The sequence below is a fragment of the Rhinoraja longicauda genome, chromosome 5 (assembly GCF_053455715.1).
Source record: "Rhinoraja longicauda isolate Sanriku21f chromosome 5, sRhiLon1.1, whole genome shotgun sequence".
Lineage (NCBI taxonomy): Eukaryota > Metazoa > Chordata > Chondrichthyes > Rajiformes > Arhynchobatidae > Rhinoraja > Rhinoraja longicauda.
The window spans coordinates 13,402,892-13,422,172 of record NC_135957.1 but is presented as its reverse complement, the minus strand read 5'-3'; the positions used below and the strand labels follow the sequence as shown (position 1 = coordinate 13,422,172).

Sequence of the window (19,281 nt, the reverse complement as noted above, 5' to 3'; positions counted from 1 at the left end):
GGCAAACGCCTCCGCTGTCACGCTGTGAAAACGGAGAGGATGAGACGGAGTTTCTTCCCACAGGCCATCAGGACTGTCAACTTTTATAACTCCAGAGACTAAATTTTTGTCTACACTATAGTAACTTATTAACTTTATTTATATGCTGTAACTAATTCTTTTTTGTGCACAATCCGCAGGCATTGCCACTTTCATTTCACTGCACATCGTGTATGTGTATGTGACAAATAAATTTGACTTGACTTGAAGTATACACCAATTTTTCATAGGCAATTCACTCAAAGGAATCAGCTGCAGAAGGTGGCAAGAAGGTGGTGTACCTGATATGTGTGTCTGGTTCACTCCAAACTCGGGTTGACATCGTTTGTGCAGTGAGTCCTGTAAGCTGAGCTGCTGTTGAAAGTACGGCAATAGATCAGTTACTTCATTGGCCTTCCCCTTATCGTCCTTGCTGTAAAATATATTTTACTTTCAATTAGCATTTTAGCAAGATGTTGCTTTTAATCTGTAAACAATTGCATGAAATCTGTAAACAATTGCATGAAATCTGTAAACAATTGTATGAAAGGCTGGAGTAACTTGACAAATGCTGGATACACAAGTGCTGGAGTAACTTGACGGCTCAGGCAACATCTCTGGAGAAAAGGAAAAGGGATATTCGTACTGCTGGGTTGCAAACTCTTGGACCGAGCACAATGCAGATTCACCGAATGACACAGCGGCAATACTGCATAAATCTGGCATGTACTGCAGAAGAACACAAGTTTGAGGGTTTATTCAATCATGGTATATAAAACGATAAAGTAATCTGATTGGAAAAATGTAAATAAAATAATTCCAGTAGGAAGAGAATCAAAAAGCAGGCATAACCTTGCATAGACCCGTATAGGACACAAGTCAGCCCTCAATGGCTCACATGCCAAATTAAACTAATCTCCTCTTTCTGCTTGTGATCCACGTACCTCCATTCTCTGCATATTCATGTGCCTATCTAAAAGCCTCTAAAATGTCAATATTGTATTTGACTTGTTACCACCACTGCTGGCAGTGCACTCCAGGCTCCCACCACTCTGTGCAAAAAAATAAATTGCCCCACACATCTCCTTAAAATTTCAGCCCGCTCACCTTAAAGCTATGCCCTCTAATCTCTGACATTTTCACCTTGGAAAAAAGGTTCTGATTGCCTACCCTATCTGTGCCTGTCATAATTTTGTACATTTTTAATCACTTCTCCCCTCAGCCTTCGATGCTGCAGAGAAATTAATTCAAGTTTGTCCAACTCTCTTTACAGCTAATACTCTCTAATCCACTTTGGAAAACCCCTTTAGCAAGCTTCCCTTTACAGCCTTCTTATAAAGGGGTGACCAGAAATGCACACAATACTCCAAATTTAGCTAAGCGAAGATCTATGAAGGTGCAAAATAATACTTTAAAAAGTAGAAATGAGGAAAAAAGGGAGTGAAAACATCAGGCAAGGAGGAAGAGAAACAAATTAAATGCTCTGCTGTCACCTTATGGTAGGGTTGTGTACTGCACGTGTGAACATGCATTTCTCAGTTGGATATAGGACATCAACTGGCAATATAATATGGACTGAAGAAGGGGACTGAAGAAGGGTCTCGACCGAAACGTCACCCATTCCTTCTCTCCAGTATGGTTAACAGCACCATCTACTGGTGAGATTGTTTTAGACCATTGACACATTAATGGATACAAGCTAGGTTTACTTAATTTCATATTGTAAACCAGAGTGGCTGCTTCAGACACCATCAATAGACAATAGGTGCAGGAGGAGGCCATTCGGCCCTTCGAGCCAGCACCCCCATTCAATGTGATCATGGATGATCATTCTCAATCAGTACCCCGTTCCTGCCTTCTCCCCATACCCCCTGACTCCGCTATCCTTAAGAGCTCTAGCTAGCTCTCTCTTGAATGCATTCAGAGAATTGGCCTCCACTGCCTTCTGAGGCAGAGAATTCCACAGATTCACAACTCTCTGACTGAAAAAGCTTTTCCTCATCTCAGTTCTAAATGGTCTACCCCTTATTCTTAAACTGTGGCCCCTTGTTCTGGACTCCCCCAACATTGGGAACATGTTTCCTGCCTCTAACGTGTCCAACCCTTTAATAATCTTATACGTTTCGATAAGATCTCCTCTCATCCTTCTAAATTCCAGTGTATACAAGCCTAGTCGCTCCAGTCTTTCAACATATGATAGTCCCGCCATTCCGGGAATTAACCTAGTAAACCTACGCTGCACGCCCTCAATAGCAAGAATATCCTTCCTCAAATTTGGAGACCAAACCTGTACACAGTACTCCAGGTGCGGTCTCACTAGGGCCCTGTACGGTCTCACTAGGGCCCTGTACAACTGCAGAAGGACCTCTTTGCTCCTATACTCAACTCCTCTTGTTATGAAGGCCAACATTCCATTGGCTTTCTTCACTGCCTGCTGTACCTGCATGCTTCCTTTCAGTGACTGACGCACTAGGACACCCAGATCTCATTGTACGTACCCTGTTCCTAACTTGACACCATTCAGATAATACTCTGCCTTCCTAATCTTACCACCAAAGTGGATAACCTCACACTTATCCACATTAAACCGCATCTGCCATGCATCCGCCCACTCACACAACCTGTCCAAGTCACCCTGTAACCTCATAGCATCTTCCTCACAGTTCACACTACCACCCAGCTTTGTATCATCTGCAAACATGATGCCATGAAAGACGAGAAAATGTTATTGGAGATGATCGGAAAATACCACAATCTATTAACATACCCGTTTGTGTGTTAACGGCAGAAAAAGAGAGTTAAGGACAATGGTACGATTGATTATGATCTTTTTAGATGGGACGCAAGCTTGAAGGGCCATATGGCCGACTCTTGTTCCATGATCTTAAACATGCAGCTTTGTAATTTTCCACTCTCATCTAAGCAATGCTCTCTTGTGTGACACGTGAAAGTTCTCAGGAGTAATTGGTCAAAATTGGACCACCCATATTGAAGCAATGACCAAGAAAGCACACCAATTCCTCTACTCCCTCTACTCCCCAACAACTCTCACCAACTTCTACAGATGCGCCGTAGGAAGCATTTTATCGGGATGCATCACAGCATGGTTTGAGAACAGCTCCATCCAAGACCGCAAGAAATTGCAGCGAATTGTGGACGCAGCCAAGACCATCACACAAACCAACCTCCCTTCCATTGACTCCATTCACTCTGCCTCAGCAAGGCCACCAGCATAATCAAGGACGTGCAAAAGGTATAGCAGTGTGAAAATGCACACCTCCAGATTCAGGGACAGTTTCTACCCAGCTGTTATCAGTCAACTGAACCATCCTACCGCAACCACAGAGCAGTCCTGAACTACTATCTATCTCATTGGGGACCCTCAGACTATCTTTGATGGGACTTTAACCTTATATTAAACGTCATTCCCTTATCATGTATCTGTACACTGCGGATGGCTCGATTATAATTATGTATTTTCTTTCCGCTGACTGGTTAGTACGCAACAATAGCTTTTCACTGTACCTCAGTACATGGGACAATAAAGTAAACTACAAATTGCATTGGTCAGAAACTCGTAACATCACATATTCATTTAGTTTACTAGAAGAAATGAAAATCATATTCTCTCTTTCCTCCTGTATCACAACTGGCCATTTCTATTTGTCATTAGGTAGACACAAAATGCTGGAGAAACTCATCAGGTCAGGCAGCATCTCGGGAGAGAAGGAATGGGTGACGTTTTGGGAAGTCTGAAGAAGGGTCTCGATCCAAAACATTACCCATGAGTCTGAAGAAGGGTCTCGACCCAAAACGTCACCCATGAGTCCGAAGAAGGGTCTCAACCCAAAATGTCACCCATGAGTCTGAAGAAAGGTCTCAACCTGAAACGTCACCCATTCCTTCTCTTGCGAGATGCTGCCTGACCCGCTGAGTTACTCCAGCATTTTGTGTCTACCTTCGATTTGAACCAGCATCTGCAGTTTTTTTTTCTTACTCTGTCATTACTTTGGTCTAACTATTCTTATTCTGTTTGTATAGACTAAACTGCTGGGTCTCTCCATGAACCAACACATTATACAGAAACCCAACTTGTCTTCTCTCTTAGACACAAAATGCTGGAGTAACCCAGCTGTAGTAGCCTCAGAATTAAAGGATGCTCCTTTAGGAAGGTGTTGAGGAGGAATGTCTTTAGTCAGAGGGTGGTGAATCTGTGGAATTCTTTGCCACAGAAGGCTGTGGACGCCATCAATGGATATTTTAAAGGCAGAGATAGAGTCTTGATTAGTAAGGGTGTCAGGGGTTATGGGGAGAAGGCAGGAGAATGGGGTTAGGAGGGAGAGATAGATCCGCCATGACTAAATGGCGGAGTAGACTTGATGGGCCGAATGGCCAAATTCTTCTATCACTTATGACCTAACAGGTGACGTTCCGGGTTGAGAAAAAGGGTCTTGACTGAAACGTCACCTATTCCTTTTCTCCAGAGATGCTGCCTGACTGACTGAGTTACTCCAGCTTTTTGTGTCTATCTTCAGTGTAAACCAGCATCTGCACTTCCTTCCTATACACTACGCACTACGAAGAGAGAATGATCACTAAATATATACGTACTAAGCTTTGTAACTTCCATCACTTTCAGGCGAATGGGCATAGTTGATCTTGAATTCAATATCAGGTACCAGCTGCATGGCCCGCCGATAATATTTGATAGCTGAAATAAAATGGATAGAGTATAAGTGTCTAGACCACAAGCAGAGCATCTTGTTCCCACATTGACAGTGTGATTTATGCCATCATGTCATTCTTTACAACAAATATCACAACTGACAGAATGTTACTGAATAACATGTTCTACCTCTTGCCCAATATTGAGAGATACCAATGTGGGGCGTGTGATTATGAAACATCAATGAGTTGGATGTTTGAGCAGCCCAAAATTAAAATCACAGAAAGCTCTGCCACATTTAGGGGTGGCATAGCGGCTGCCTTTCAGCGCCAGAGACCCGGGTTCAATCCATGGGTGCTGTCTGTATGCGAGTTTGTATGTTCTCCCCTTGACCTACGTGGGTTTTCTCCGGGAGCTTTGGTTTCTTCCCACACTCCAAAAACGTTACAGGTTTGGTTTGGTAAAATTGACGCCATTGGCTTGGTAAAATTGTAAATTGTCCCTCGTGTGTGCAGGATAGTATTAATGTGCGGGGATCACTGGTCGGCACGGACTCGGTGGGCTATAGTGACAAACGCCACACAGACAACAACCGAGGTGAGGATCGAGCCTGGGTCTCTGGCGCTGTGAGGCAGTGGTTCTACCAGCTATGCCACTGTGCCAAGAATAATTGTTCAATCGAGCAAATTATGATAAATTGAGTTGCAGAAATGATAAAAGACCCAATTTAAATATCTTGCCGAGTTAATTACCAGGCCAATCATTCAAGGATGAAAGAGGGTAAGGAAACAATCATTTAGGGACCTTCTAATCACCATCTGGATTACCAAGTAATTAAGCTAGTGGTCCAATGTACCTCTGAAGGATTCCTGTTGGAAGGATGCTTGCTCACAGCTATTGAGTTGGATTGCAGCTACTTCAGTGACTGGGAAAAGAAAACTACACTCGACAAAATCCTCAATGTTTATGATGATGTTGCCAGGACTCGAGGGTCCAAGCTATATGGAGAGGTTGAGCAGGTTGGGACTCTATTTCTTGGAGTTCAGGAGGATGAGGGGTGCTCTTAAAGGTGTATAAAATCATGAGAGGAATAGATCGAGTAAACACACACTGTCTCTTGTCCAGATTAGGGGAATCGAGAACCAGAGGATATGGTTTAAGGAGAAAGAGAAAAGATTTAATAGGAAGCTGAGGGAGTAGCTTTTTCACACAAAGGGTGGCGGGTGTATGGACGAGCTGCCGGAGGAGGTAGTTGAGGCAGGTACTATCGCAAGGTTTAGGAAACAATTAGACATGGATATGGATAGGACAGGTTTAGAGGGATATGGGCCAAATGGAGGCAGGTGGAGCTATGTTTATTAAATAGTTGAAAAGAGAGACTGCAAAAAGTAATTTCAAAAATTGAGATAGACGAATTTTGCTCGATATAGGCACTGAGATGGAGAAACTGGTCAAAAGAGAGTGGACATATAATGGATTACAGAATACCGGTTTTGCTATCATCTAACAAAACTATGGAGGTGGGTTGAGTGCCTTTTGGGAAGTATATAAAATTATGAGAGGCATAGATAGGGTAGACAGTCAGAACTTTTTCCCCCAGGGTTGAAATGCCCAACACTAGAGAGCAGAGCTACAAGGTGAGAGGGGAAAGTTTAATGGAGATGTGTGGGGCAAGTTTTTCTCTAAACAGAGGGTGGTGGGGGCCTGGAATGGACTGCCAGGGGTGGTGGTGGAGGAGATACGATAGTGCTGTTTAAGAGGCTTTTGGATAGGCACGTGGAAGTGTAAGGAATAGAGGGAAATGGATCATGTACAGGCAGATGAGATCGGTTCAGCCAGGCATCATGTTCGGCTCAAAACCTGTGCGCCAAAGGATCCATTCCTATGCTGTACTATCAGGTATCCAGTGCTGGCTCCAGGTCCATGTATCGCAAAGTCAACCTTCATTGCCTCTATTTAAATAATACATCATTAATAAATCCCAAGCCATAGTTACATTTGCAATTCACCTACATCAACAACTGTCATTAACTGAGAAATGGCTACTATTAATTACTAATTATTTATTTTACACACATTTCTAAAGGTGGGGGTTTGGAATAAATTACAGAAAGTCGCCAATGTCACTTCAGTATTTAAGAAGGGCAAGCGAGATTAACTGAAAAACCAAAAGCCTATTGGTCTAACATCTGTTGTGGGCAAGAAAGCAGAATCTATTAATAGAAATGGAATGACTGAACACTTGCAAAGAATATGAACTAATCTCAGAGAACCAGAAAGAATTTTAAAAGGATAAGTTGCTTGAATCCTGTTGTTTTTGAAGCAATTAACTTGCAAGGTTTGGGAGTGTTTTTTACGGATTGCAGAAAACGGCATGGGGCGGCACAGTGGCGCAGCGGTAGAGTTGCTGCCTCAGTGCCAAGACCCGGATTCAATCCTGACAACGGGTACTGCCTGTACGGAGTTTGTACGTTCTCCCCATGACCTGAGTGGGTTTTCTCTGGATGCCCTGGTTTCCTCCCACACACCAAAGATGTGGTTAATTGGCTTTGGCAAATTGTAAATTGTCCCGTGTGTAGGATAGTGCTCATTTATGGGGTGATCAATGGTCAGCATGGACTCAGTGGGTTGAAGTGACTGTTTTCGCGTTGTCTCCCTAAAGTCTAAATTTGCAGGATAGACAACAGGTGCAGGAGTAGGCCATTTGGCCCTTCGAGCCAGCACCGCCATTCAATGTGATCATGGCTGATCATTTACAATCTGCCCACGTTCCTGCCTTGTCCTGATACCCCCTGACTCCGCTATCCTTAAGAGCTCCATCTAGCACTCTCTTGAATGCATCCAGAGAATTGGCTTCCACTGCCTTCTGAGGCAGAGAATTCCACAGATTTATAACTCACTGACTGAAAAAGTTTTTCCTCATCTCCGTTCTAAATGGCCTACCCCTTATTCTTAAACTGTGGCCCCTGGTTCTAGACTCCCCCAACATTGGAAACATGTTTCCTGCCTCTAACCTGTCCTCTTCCTGCCTCTTTCCTGTCAAATCCCTTAATAATCTTATATGTTTCAATAAGATCCCCTCTCATCCTTCTAAATTCCAGTGTATACAAGCCTAGTCGCTCCAGTCTTTCAACATACGAATGTCCCGCCATTCCGGGAATTAACCTAGTGAACCTACGCTGCACGCCCTCAATAGCAAGAATGTCCTTCCTCAAATTTGGAGACCAAAACTGCACACAGTACTCCAGGTGTGATCTCCCTAGGGCCCTGTACAACTGCAGAAGGACCTCTTTGCTCCTATACTCAACTCCTCTTATCATAAAGGCCAACATGCCACTAGCTTTCTTCACTGCCTGCTGTACCTGCATGCTAACTTTAAGTGACTGATGCACTAGGACACCCAGATCTCTTTGCACTTCCCTATTTCCTAACTTGACACCATTCAGATAATAATCTGCCTTCCTGTTCTTACCATCAAAGTGGATAACCTCACATTTATCCACATTAAACGGCATCTGCCATGTATCTGCCCACTCACACAACCTGTCCAAGTCACCTGCATCCTCATCGCATCCTCCTCACAGTTCACACTGCCACCCAGCTTTGTGTCATCCGCAAATTTGCTAATGTTACTTTTAATCCCTTCATCTAAGTCATTAATGTATATTGTGAATAGCTGCGGTCCCAGCACCGAGCCTTGCGGTACCCCACAAGTCACTGCCTGCCATTCTGAAAGGGACCCGTCAACACCTATTCTTTGTTTCCTGTCTGCCAACCAATTTTCTATCCATGTCAGCACCCTACCCCCAATACCATGTGCTCTAATCTTGCCCACTAATCTCCTACGTGGGACCTTATCAAGGGCTTTCTGAAAGTCCAGGTATACTACATCCACTGGCTCTCCCTTGTCCATTTTCCGAGTTACATCCTCAAAAACTTCCAGAAAATTAGTCAAGCATGATTTCCCCTTCGTAAATCCATGCTGACTCGGAACCATCGTGTTACTGCTATCCAAATGCTCCACAATTTCTTCTTTTATAATTGATTTCAGTATCTTCCCCACCACCGATGTCAGGCTAACTGGTCTTATAATTTCCTGTTTTCTCTCTCCCTCCTTTCTTAAAAAGTGGGATAACATTAGCAATCCACAGGAACTGATCCTGAATCTATAGAACATTGGAAAATGATCACCAAAGCATCCACGATTTCTAGAGCCACTTCCTTAAGTACGCTGGGATGCAGACCATCAGGCCCTGGGGATTTATTCGCCTTCAGTCCCATCAGTCCATCCAACACCATTTCCTGCCTAATGTGAATTTCCTTCAGTTCCTCTGTCACCCAAGGACCTCTGTCCACTCGTACATATGGGAGATTGTTGGTGTCTTCCTTAGTGAAGACAGATCCAAAGTACCTGTTCAACTCATCTGCCATTTCCTTGTTCCCCACAATATATTCACCTGCTTCTGTCTTCAAGGGACCCACATTTGTCTTCACCATTTTTTTCCTCTTCACGTACCTAAAGAAGCTTTTACTATCCTCCTTTATATTCTTGGCTAGCTTACCTTTGTACCTCATCTTTTCTCCCCGTATTGCCTTTTTAGTTATCTTCTGTTGCTCTTTAAAAGAGTCCCAATCCTCTGGCTTCCCGCTCATCTTTGCTATGTTATACTTCTTCTCCTTAATTTTTATACTGTCCTTGACTTCCCTTGTCAGCCACGGTCGCCTCTTCCTCCCCTTAGAATCTTTCTTCCTCTTTGGAATGAACTACATGTGCTACTTTGATGTGCTACATCAAAGAATCTGTAGAGCAGCCTCAGTTTTTCAACTATAATTATGAACAATATAAACAGACAAATGTTTGTCCGTTTTCTAATCAGCAGTATTGTTCTTCTTATGGAATCCACATCACAAGATTAGATATTGTTTAGCCAGAGCTGAACACACTTCTCGACATCTTCATTGTAGGCAGCGAGATCGGCAGCTGTGCATTGGTTTTCCAGTAGAGGGCATTGCAGCGGGTGTTCCATTGTTTGTGGTTCAATACCACATTCGCACGTGACATCACTGGAGTTATATCCCCACTTGTTTAGAGACACCTTGGCTCTGCCAACACCAGTTCTCAATCGATTGAGGCATTTCCATCTGGCCCAACTTATGTCTGCACCAGGAGGGAGTTGCTCACTGGCCATTAGTCTCATGGTAGTAGAGGGAGGTAGAGTGGATATTCTATCATCCCATATGGAGACTCATGCTTCACTTGTTGTAATGCCTTCCTCAAGTGGAGTCACATAGTTAAGAAAACTTTTCCTCGACTTTGGTCAATATTAAGCAGTATTGTTAATAGAGCAGTTTACGGACAGATACCTTGATAGATTAGGTGAGTCAGTCACAGGTGCTGAAGGTCCTAATGTTAATCAGATATATCTGAGGACACTGTGGGATGCTATATAGGAAATTGCAGGAGCCCTGGCTTGATTGGTTGGCAAGATGGGCTGAGGAATGGTTGATGGGATTTAATACAGAGAATTGCGAGGTGTTGCATTTTGGGAAGTCTAACCAGGGCAGGATCTACACAGTGATTGGCAGGGTTCTGATGAGTGTTGTAGAGCAGAGAGATCTAGGAGTGCAGATACATAGTTCCTTGAAAGTTGCATCACGAGTAGATTGGGTGGTCAAGAACACTTTTGGCACATTGGCCTTCATCAGTCAGAGTAAAGAGTATAGAAGTTGGGAGGTCATGTTACAGTTGTACATGACATTGGTGAAGCCACTTTAGAGTAATGCGTTCAGTTTTGATCACGCTGTTATAGGAAAGATGTTAAGCTGGAAAGGGTGCAGAGAAGATTTACGAGGATGTTGCCAGGATTCGAGAGCCTGAGCTATAGAGAAAGGTTGAGCTGGCTGGGACTTTATTCCTTGGAGTGCAGGGGGTGAGGGATGATCTTAGAGATGTATAAGATCATGAGAGAATTAGATAGGATAAATACATGGAGTCCTTTACCCCGAGTAGGGGCGTCATGAATCAGAGCACATCAACTTAAGATGAGGTAGGAAAGATTTAATAGCAACCCAATGGGTAACATTTTTCACACAAAGGGCGGTGGGTGTGTGAAATGAGCTGCCAGAGAAGATAGTTGAGGCAGGTACTATCACAATGTTTAAAAAACATTTGGACGGGTACATGGATAGGATAGGTTTGGAGGGATATGGGCCAAATGCAGGCAGCTGGGACTAATGTCAATCGGGCAAATTGGTCGGCGTGGGCAAGTTGGGCTGAAGGAACCCGTTTCCATGCTATGAACATATGACCTGGAGGAAATGGAGTTCAATTTAGAAAATGTGAAGTCAGTGTTGAGAAATATTTTCTAAATGCCAAAGAAACTAGAAAATGTGGATAAGCAGAGAGATTTTGTGAACCAAGTATAGAAATGACTAAAAGCCAGTTAGGAAAGTAGAAAGCTGGCCTTTGTTTCAGGGCTGGAACGTGCATTGGAATTACGTTAAGTTCTGGTCGGACTTTTTATGGAGTATTTAGCTTGGCTCTGGGCCCAAGTCTTAGGAGAAAGCAACAGCTTTGGAAGGGGCGCAGTACAGAACCACCAGTGAAAAGTGGTTAAACTATGGCAACAGGTAGTGTCAGACTTTATTTCTCTGAGTTTAGACAAAGATGAATCAATTCAATTTCAAGGCAAGAGTACATTTCCAAGGTGAACAGGTAATGGAATACAAATTATTCATGCTGTAAGACTCTATAAATCTTCCATGAACTAACTGAATATTGGAACTGACTCCCTGGCCTGTTCCAAGTTAAATGTTTCATACTCAGGGAGTGAGACCATCGCTTCGATGTCAGATCAAGGCAAGCTTGTATCATGAGACCATTTCCTTAAGGAAATGAATGGAAATTGCCCGAATATGGAAGAAAAAAAATTGCAACTGAAGATGTTGAGCTCATTAGTTGGGCTCAATTGAAACCTCAATGAAACACTGTTTGCACGAGCATGCTGAAATCGTTGCTTTTTTCTACAGTCCCAATAAAGATTACGATATCTTTTAAAAATAGTTGCAAACTTTCTGACATGAACGCCATTGGTAACTTTAAGACTGGAACCACTTCCTAAAACACTCAGTCACGTACCTTCATAAACTGCTCCATTCTGTTCTTGCTCCACAGCTTTCAGGAACAATTCTTTGGCCTGAAAAAAAAATAGGCAAACTCTTACAAGTACAAAAAACATTAAAGTATAGGCTTTAAGGTAAGAAGTTACAGCAGAATACAAATTATAGCTACTCTATTTGTCTGCGATGTGAGGCCTAATGACAATTGCCATCAAATTTCCACATCCAGCCAAACTGTTATTTCTCAAACGGCAGATGTTGTGAAAAAGTCATTGCAAATAACTCTTTACAGTAATACTGAAAGCTGACTCAATCGGGACAGCGGAAAGAAAACACGCTCTGTAGCATTTAATAAATGATCATTTTTAAGGTGAGAGGGATAATATTTAATGGAGATGTGCAGGGCAAGTATTATCTTTACACAAAGAGTGTTGGGTCTGGAACACATTGCCAAAGGTGGCGGTGGAGGAAGATACAATGGTGGGGTTTTAGATAGGCACGTGGAAGTGCAAAGGATAGAGGGATATGGATCATATACATGCACATGAGATCAGTTAAAACTTGGCATCATGTTGGACACAAACATTGTGGGCCGATGTTCCTGTGCTGTTCTCTGTAAAAGTTCTCTGCCTTTTGGTCTGACCTCCTAAAAACACTAAAAATAATCATTCTTGTGGCTGTGAACGCCATCGGCTTCTCCTGTTCTTGATTATTCATTAACTCCAGAGTTTGGTGGGAACATTTTCTAACCCACCTATTATTTGATCACTCAGACCTCATCACTTGTTTGGAGATTCTTTTCGTCAGAATACTAAGAGTTTGTACACGCTCATCTCCCGAAGTCAACAATACGCATCGCTCTGTAACCTGCTTTGCTTCTGCAAATCTGATTTTATTAATAAGCATCTTTTATTCAGGTACTGGCCTTCTCCATTTTACAATTACCTTTACTATACCCTTCTTAAAAAGCCCAGCCATAATTAAGTATCACCTTCAATTAATCCCTTTTTATTATATCATCATATCTATACAGCCGGAAACAGGCCTTTTCGGCCCTCCAAGTCCGTGCCGCCCAGTGATCCCCGTACATTAACACTATCCTACACCCACTAGGGACAATTTTTTACATTTACCCAGCCAATTAACCTACATACCTATACGTCTTTGGAGTGTGGGAGGAAACCGAAGATCTCGGAGAAAACCCACGCAGGTCACGGGGAGAACGTAGAAACTCCTTACAGTGCAGCACCCGTAGTCAGGATCGAACCTGAGTCTCCGGCGCTGCATTCGCTGTAAAGCAGCAACTCTACCGCTGCGCTACCGTGCTTCCTTTTTAGTTTAGTTTGGTTTCGGCCCACTGACTCCGTGCCAACCAGCAAACCCCACACACTAACACTATTCTACATACCAGGGACAATTTACAATTATACCAAGCCAGTATGTCTTTGGATTGTGCAAGGAAACCAGAGCTCCCGGAGAAAACCCACACAGGTTACGGGGAGAACGTACAAACTCCACACAGACAGCACCCGTAGTCAGGATCGAACCCGGGTCTCTGGTGCTGTAAGGCACTGCTGTGCTACCTTCTCAAAAAGTCCCTGTTTAAGTATCATCTGCAATTGCTCCCTTTTGTATCCCCTTTATTTCCCCCCTGAGTATATTGTGATCCAGGGGGTGCATATCCTCTCTGCACATTTCTTCCAGAGATTAAGGTACATAGATTAATCATTATGCACAACGCTTATCGTTCTTATGATGACAACTAAGCTTTCCAGACTTAAAGCAATTAGCTACAATATATTCCTCAATTCATTGCAAATGTTACCTTTTCTTCACGAGCAAGTTCCTGTTTCCCTTTGGTACCCGAAGATTTGAAAGAAAGCCCCTGGCCGAAGATTTTGCAATGTTCCATTTCCGATCTGTTAGGGCTTCCATTTGGATTCAGCTCAGACATCCATTGTGCTCGAAACACATTAAGTTCCTCCTCAAAAAAAAAGAGCAAATATTTCAAATCAATTCACCAAGATTTAAAATAAATTCTGTTTAATTTAGTTTTAGAGTTAGTTATCTAGCCCCAGCTATGCCTGCCTCTGTAGGGTACGGCGAACATTCCCTGTTCCAGGCGTACACTGGCCCCATCCCCGAACTCTACCTCTGCTACATTTACGACTGCATTGGTGCTACCTCTTGTACCCATGCAGAACTCACTGACCATAAATTTCACCACTAATTTCCATCCTGCTCTTAAATATACTTGGACCATCTCCGACATCTCCCAACCGTTTCTGGATCTCACCATCTCCATCACAGGAGATAGACTAGTGACCAACATCCACTACAAACCCACTGACTCCCACAGCTATCTTGACTACACTTCTTCCACCCTGTTTCCTGTAAAAACTCTATCCCCCTACTCCCAATTCCTCAGTCTATGCCGCATCTGCGCCCAGGATGAGGTGTTACATACTGGGGCATCAGAGATGTCCTCATTCTTTAGGAAACGGGGCTTCTCCTCTTCCATTATAGATGAGGTTCCCACTAGGGTCTCCTTCATATCCCGCAGTTCCGCTCTTGCTCCTCCTCTCCCCATTCGTAACAAGGATAGAGTCTCCCTTGCCCTCACCTTCCACCCCATCAGCCGTCGTATACAACAAATTATCCTCCAACATTTCCACCACCTCCAACAGGATCCCACTACTGGCCACATTTTCCCATCTCCACCCCTTTCCGCAGAGACCGTTCCATCCGTAACTCCCAGGTCCACTCGTCCTTTCCCACCCAAACCACCCACTCCCCAGGTACTTTCCCCAGCAACCCTAGGAGATGCAACACCTGTCCCTTTACCTCCCCCCTCGACTCCATCCAAGGACCCAAACAGTCTTTCCAGGTGAGGCAGAGGTTCACCTGCACCGCCTCCAACCTCATCTATTGTATCCGCTGTTCCAGATGTCAACTTCTCTACATCGGCGAGACCAAGCGCAGGCTCGGCGATCGTTCCGCTCAACACCTATGCTCAGTCTGCCTTAACCAACCTGATGTCCCGGTGGCACAGCACTTCAACTCCCCCTCGTATTCCCAATCTGACCTTTCTGTCATGGGCCTCCTCCATTGTCATAGTGAGGCCCAGCGCATATTGGAGGAACGGCATCTCATATTTCGCTTGGGCAGTTTTACATCCCAGCAGTATGAACATTGACTTCTCTAACTTCAGATAGTTCCGCTGTCCCTCTTTCCCCTCCCCCTTCCCAGTTCTCCCACTAGTCTTCCTGTCTCCCACCACATCCTATCTTTGTCCCGCCCCCTCCCCTGACATCAGTCTGAAGAAGGGTCTCTACCCAAAACGTCACCCATTCCTTCTCTCCCGAGATGCTCCCTGACCCGCTGAGTTACTCCAGCATTTTGTGTCTACCTTCGATTTAAACTAGCATCTGCAGTTTTTTTCCTACACACCCATAGACAGGATCGAACCCGGTTCGCTTGTGCTGTAAGGCAGCAACTGTACTGCTGCACCACCATGCCGCCCTTAATAATTCACTGTAAACAATTAAATAATGCGAATTACATCCTGATAATTGTCTGCTCACTCATCCTATATAACATTGAATCCCCTAACACGGTCTGTATGTTGCCCACGTTTGTAAGTCTGGATTTTGTTCAAAGCTATTACTTGCTTACACTCTTTGTCAAACACCATTATACAGTGCTTACAATGTGCATATTTTAAAGAACCACTTGCAGGACGAGGTCCTGTGAGGAATCAGCACCTTGTACGATGTTTTGTCCTGTATGGAGTTTGTAATATTCTCCCCATGAGTGGGGTTTTTTTCCGGGTTCTCCGGTTTCCTCCTCCACTCCAAAGACATACAGGTTTGTAGGTTTAATTGGCTACAGTAAAATTGTAAATTGTCCCTAGTGTGTAGGATAGTGTTAGTGTGCAGAGAATGCAGGTCAGCGTGGACTTGGTGGGCCAAAGGGCCTGTTTCCACGCTGTATCTCCACGCAGTCAGGATGCGCAGGTGAGACAGAACAAACTCCAGTGAGGAAAGGGCAAAAAGCTTTGACAGCAAAGGCAAAGTGCCTACTTCTTCATTTCTCAAAACTGTAATTTCCTCAAAACTTCCGCTCCCTGGTGTACTTTCATGGTTCAGAACAAAAAATAACCCCAACAAACTTGCAATTATAATATACATTAATTCAATAAAATGCTCCAAAACACTTCAAGGAAACAAACCAAAATTCCATGAAGGCGCATTAGATAAGTTGGGGCTGATGGTTGACAGCAGAGTCAAGCAGATGATGTTATGGATTGTTGCAGAGGAGAGAAGATGAAGGGGTGTGGGGACTCCTCCACACCTTGACTTTCTGAATATTCTGCCAATAACATAAGTGCAATTAACTTAAAAGTGTGTTACCATAAGCAACTTTAATTCCCCCGGCTGATGAGCAGGATTAAATTTCATTTTTTTCGCTGATTAAGAGGACAAAAAACTCAGCATGTGAGCAAGAAACATAATTAAGCAGATGAAAAAGGGAGTAGACTTGCTCACACCATCCCACTGGAGTCTGAAGAAAGGTCCCGACCCAAAATGTCACCTGTCCATGTCCTCCAAGGATGCTGCCTGACTCGCCGAGTTACTTTGTTTTTTTTATCCTCCACATCGATTTTGTTTTCAATGACATTTCTTTGATACTCTGAACACCTACACTATTGATTGATGTGGTAGCAACAATGCATTTTGCTAAACCTTCAGATTGCAAGTATTTGGACATCAGAGCACCTATTCTCAGCCACAATTGGCCCCTCAACGCCAATCTCAACAAGAACCTGGACCCACTACAATTGTCTACTGCCACCAACTGGTCAAAAGAGAATGCAATCTTGCTGGATCTCCACTTTGCACTGGACAACTTGGACAATAAGAACACATGGGTCAGGATGCCGTTCACACACTACAGCTCAGCGTTCAACACCAATATCCCCTCCAAACTGGTTACCAAGCTCATGGAACAGGGTCTCTGCGCATCTCTCTGCAACTGGATCCTCGACTTCCTCATCAACAGAACATAATCAGTACGAATTGGCAGCAACACCTCCTCCTCAATACCTATCAGCACAGGGGAACCTCAAGGCTGCATAGAGTGAGTAGCGTCCTCTGCTGTACTCATGATTGCGTGGCCGGACACAGTTCCAACTCCACCTTCAAATTCGCCGACGACACTACTGTTGTTGGATGAAGTACAGATGACGCCGAGTCACCGAGTATAGGAGGGAGATCAATCATCTGATTGAATGGTGCCAGAACAATAAACTTTAGAAGAGGAAAGCCGCAGAGCCACAAACCTGTCTTCATTGGCGGGACAGTGATGGAGAGAGTCAAAAACTTCCTGGACATGCATCTCTGAAGATTTGTCCTGGATCCAGCACATTGATGCAATCATGAAGAAAACCCATCAATGCCTCTACTTCCTTAGAAGGCCGAGGAGATTTGGTATATCGACAAATAATTTCTTGAACTTTTGCAGGCGTGTAATAGAGAACATATTGACTGTTTGCCTGGTTCGCAACTCGAATGCCCAGGAATGAAGAAGATTGCACACAGTGGTGAACACTGCCCAGTCCATCACGGGTACTGACCTCCTCACCATCGAAGGGATCTACAGGAGTAGTCACCACAAAATGGCAGCCAGCATCATCAGAGAACCACATCATCCTGGCCATGATTTCATTTCACTCCTGCCATCGGGAAGAAGGTACAGGAGCCTGAAAACTGTAACGTCCATGTTCAGGAGCAGCTTCTTCTCAACAACCATGAAGCTATTAAACACTACAAATTCCAACTAAGCTCCAAACTACATAGTTTGGGGGCATTGTTTTTGTCTTTGCCTTATTATTGTTAGTTTTTACTCAGATATATTGAACTTATTTTTTGTTGTTTATTATAGTGTTTACAGGGTACTATGTCTACATATCTGTTGTGCTGTTGCAAGTAAGAATTTCATTGTTTCTTTTTGGGACATATGATAATAAACCACTCTTGATTTTTATCCAACACAATACTGGTACTGTCTCCTTTTACACTTTAATTCTGGCAGAATCCATAGTGAAGACCAATGCAAAGTATTCAGTTGGTACCTTAATGATACTCTCAGTAGTTCCTTAACCACCCTCATACTCCCTACTTGTTTACATCGAACCTTTAGGGTATGCGAGTTGCAAATCCTCTTCAAGTCCCTTTTATCATCTTCACTGCGGGTTTACAGGTTAATTGGCCTCTGTAAATTGCCCCAGTGTGCAGGGAGTGGATGAGACAGAATAACATGGAACTAGCGTGAACGGTGATAGATGGTTGGCTTGGACTTGGTGGGCTAAAGGGTCTGTTTCCATGTTTTGTTCCCTAAACTAAACCAAAGTAGAAAAACAGTATTTTTATTAGGTGCGATCATTGTGAAGTCAGAGGCAACATGAAACACAAGCATCTTTTGTTAACTACTCGTCAATATGCAAAGAATAATTTGTTTTTGAAATATTACGGTATGTCAAAGCAATTAACACCGTGTTTAAGCTAAAATAACAAATTTGGAGTAATTTGATGCAATTATGGCTCAGTGGTATTACTCTTAATTCCTAGTCAGAAGACCACCCTATTCTTTATACTTCAGCACCAAGCCTAGCAATACACCCAGTCAGTTGTGAATGATTGCTACATCCTGCAAATGCAACAGCGCAATTTTAAATGGGAAGCCCGTTTGCTCTTATAGCAATTCCCCAAAAAAAAGCACTTTCCATTTAACTGCTAGTTTCTTTTAGAAACATAGAAAATAGGTGCAGGAGGAGGCCATTTGGCCCTTTGAGCCAGCACCACCATTCATTGTGATCATGGCTGATCATCTAGTCAGTAACCTGTGCTTGCCTTCTCCCCATATCCCTTGATTCCACTAGCCCCTAGAGCTCAGCTCTATCTAACTTTCTTTTAAATGCATCCAGTGAATTGGCCTCCACTGAATTCTATGGCAGAGAATTCCACAAATTCACAACTCTCTGGTTGAAAAAGTTTATTCTCACCTGTTTTAAATGGCCTCCCCATTATTTTTAGACTGTGTCCCCTGGTTCTGGACTCCCCCAACATTGGGAACATTTTTCCTGCATCCAGATTGTCTAGTGCTTTTATAATTCTCTATAAGATCCCCTCTCGTCCTTCTAAACTCCAGTGAACAAGCCCAGTCTTTCTAATCTTTCCTCATATGAGTCCCTCCATCCCAGGGATTAACCTTGTGAACCTACGCTGCACTGCCTCAATAGCAAGGACATCCTTCGTCCAATTAGGAGACCAAAACTGCACACAATACTCCAGATGTGGTCTCACCAGGGCTCTATACAACTGTAGAAGGACCTCTTTGCTCCTATACTCAAATCCTCTCGTTATGAAGGCTAACATGCCATTAGCTTTCTTCATTGCCTACTGTACATGCACTCTTAC

At 43.6% G+C, this 19,281-nt stretch overlaps 1 protein-coding gene across 4 annotated transcripts in view; it reads right to left on the bottom strand.

Moving 5' to 3' along the window:
- Positions 1-19,281, bottom strand: part of fbxo9 (F-box protein 9) — a 63,380-nt gene that overhangs the window by 31,280 nt on the left and 12,819 nt on the right. For 2 of the 4 annotated variants that reach the window (XM_078398917.1, XM_078398915.1), the window contains exons 3-6: positions 13,629-13,787; positions 11,823-11,880; positions 4,630-4,729; positions 321-451 (exon numbers count right to left, since the gene is read on the bottom strand). In XM_078398917.1, the coding sequence (XP_078255043.1) occupies positions 321-451; positions 4,630-4,729; positions 11,823-11,880; positions 13,629-13,787 (448 nt within the window). The remainder of the gene's footprint in view (positions 1-320; positions 452-4,629; positions 4,730-11,822; positions 11,881-13,628; positions 13,788-19,281) is intronic. The other 2 variants (XM_078398918.1, XM_078398916.1) reach the window with 1 other exon arrangement.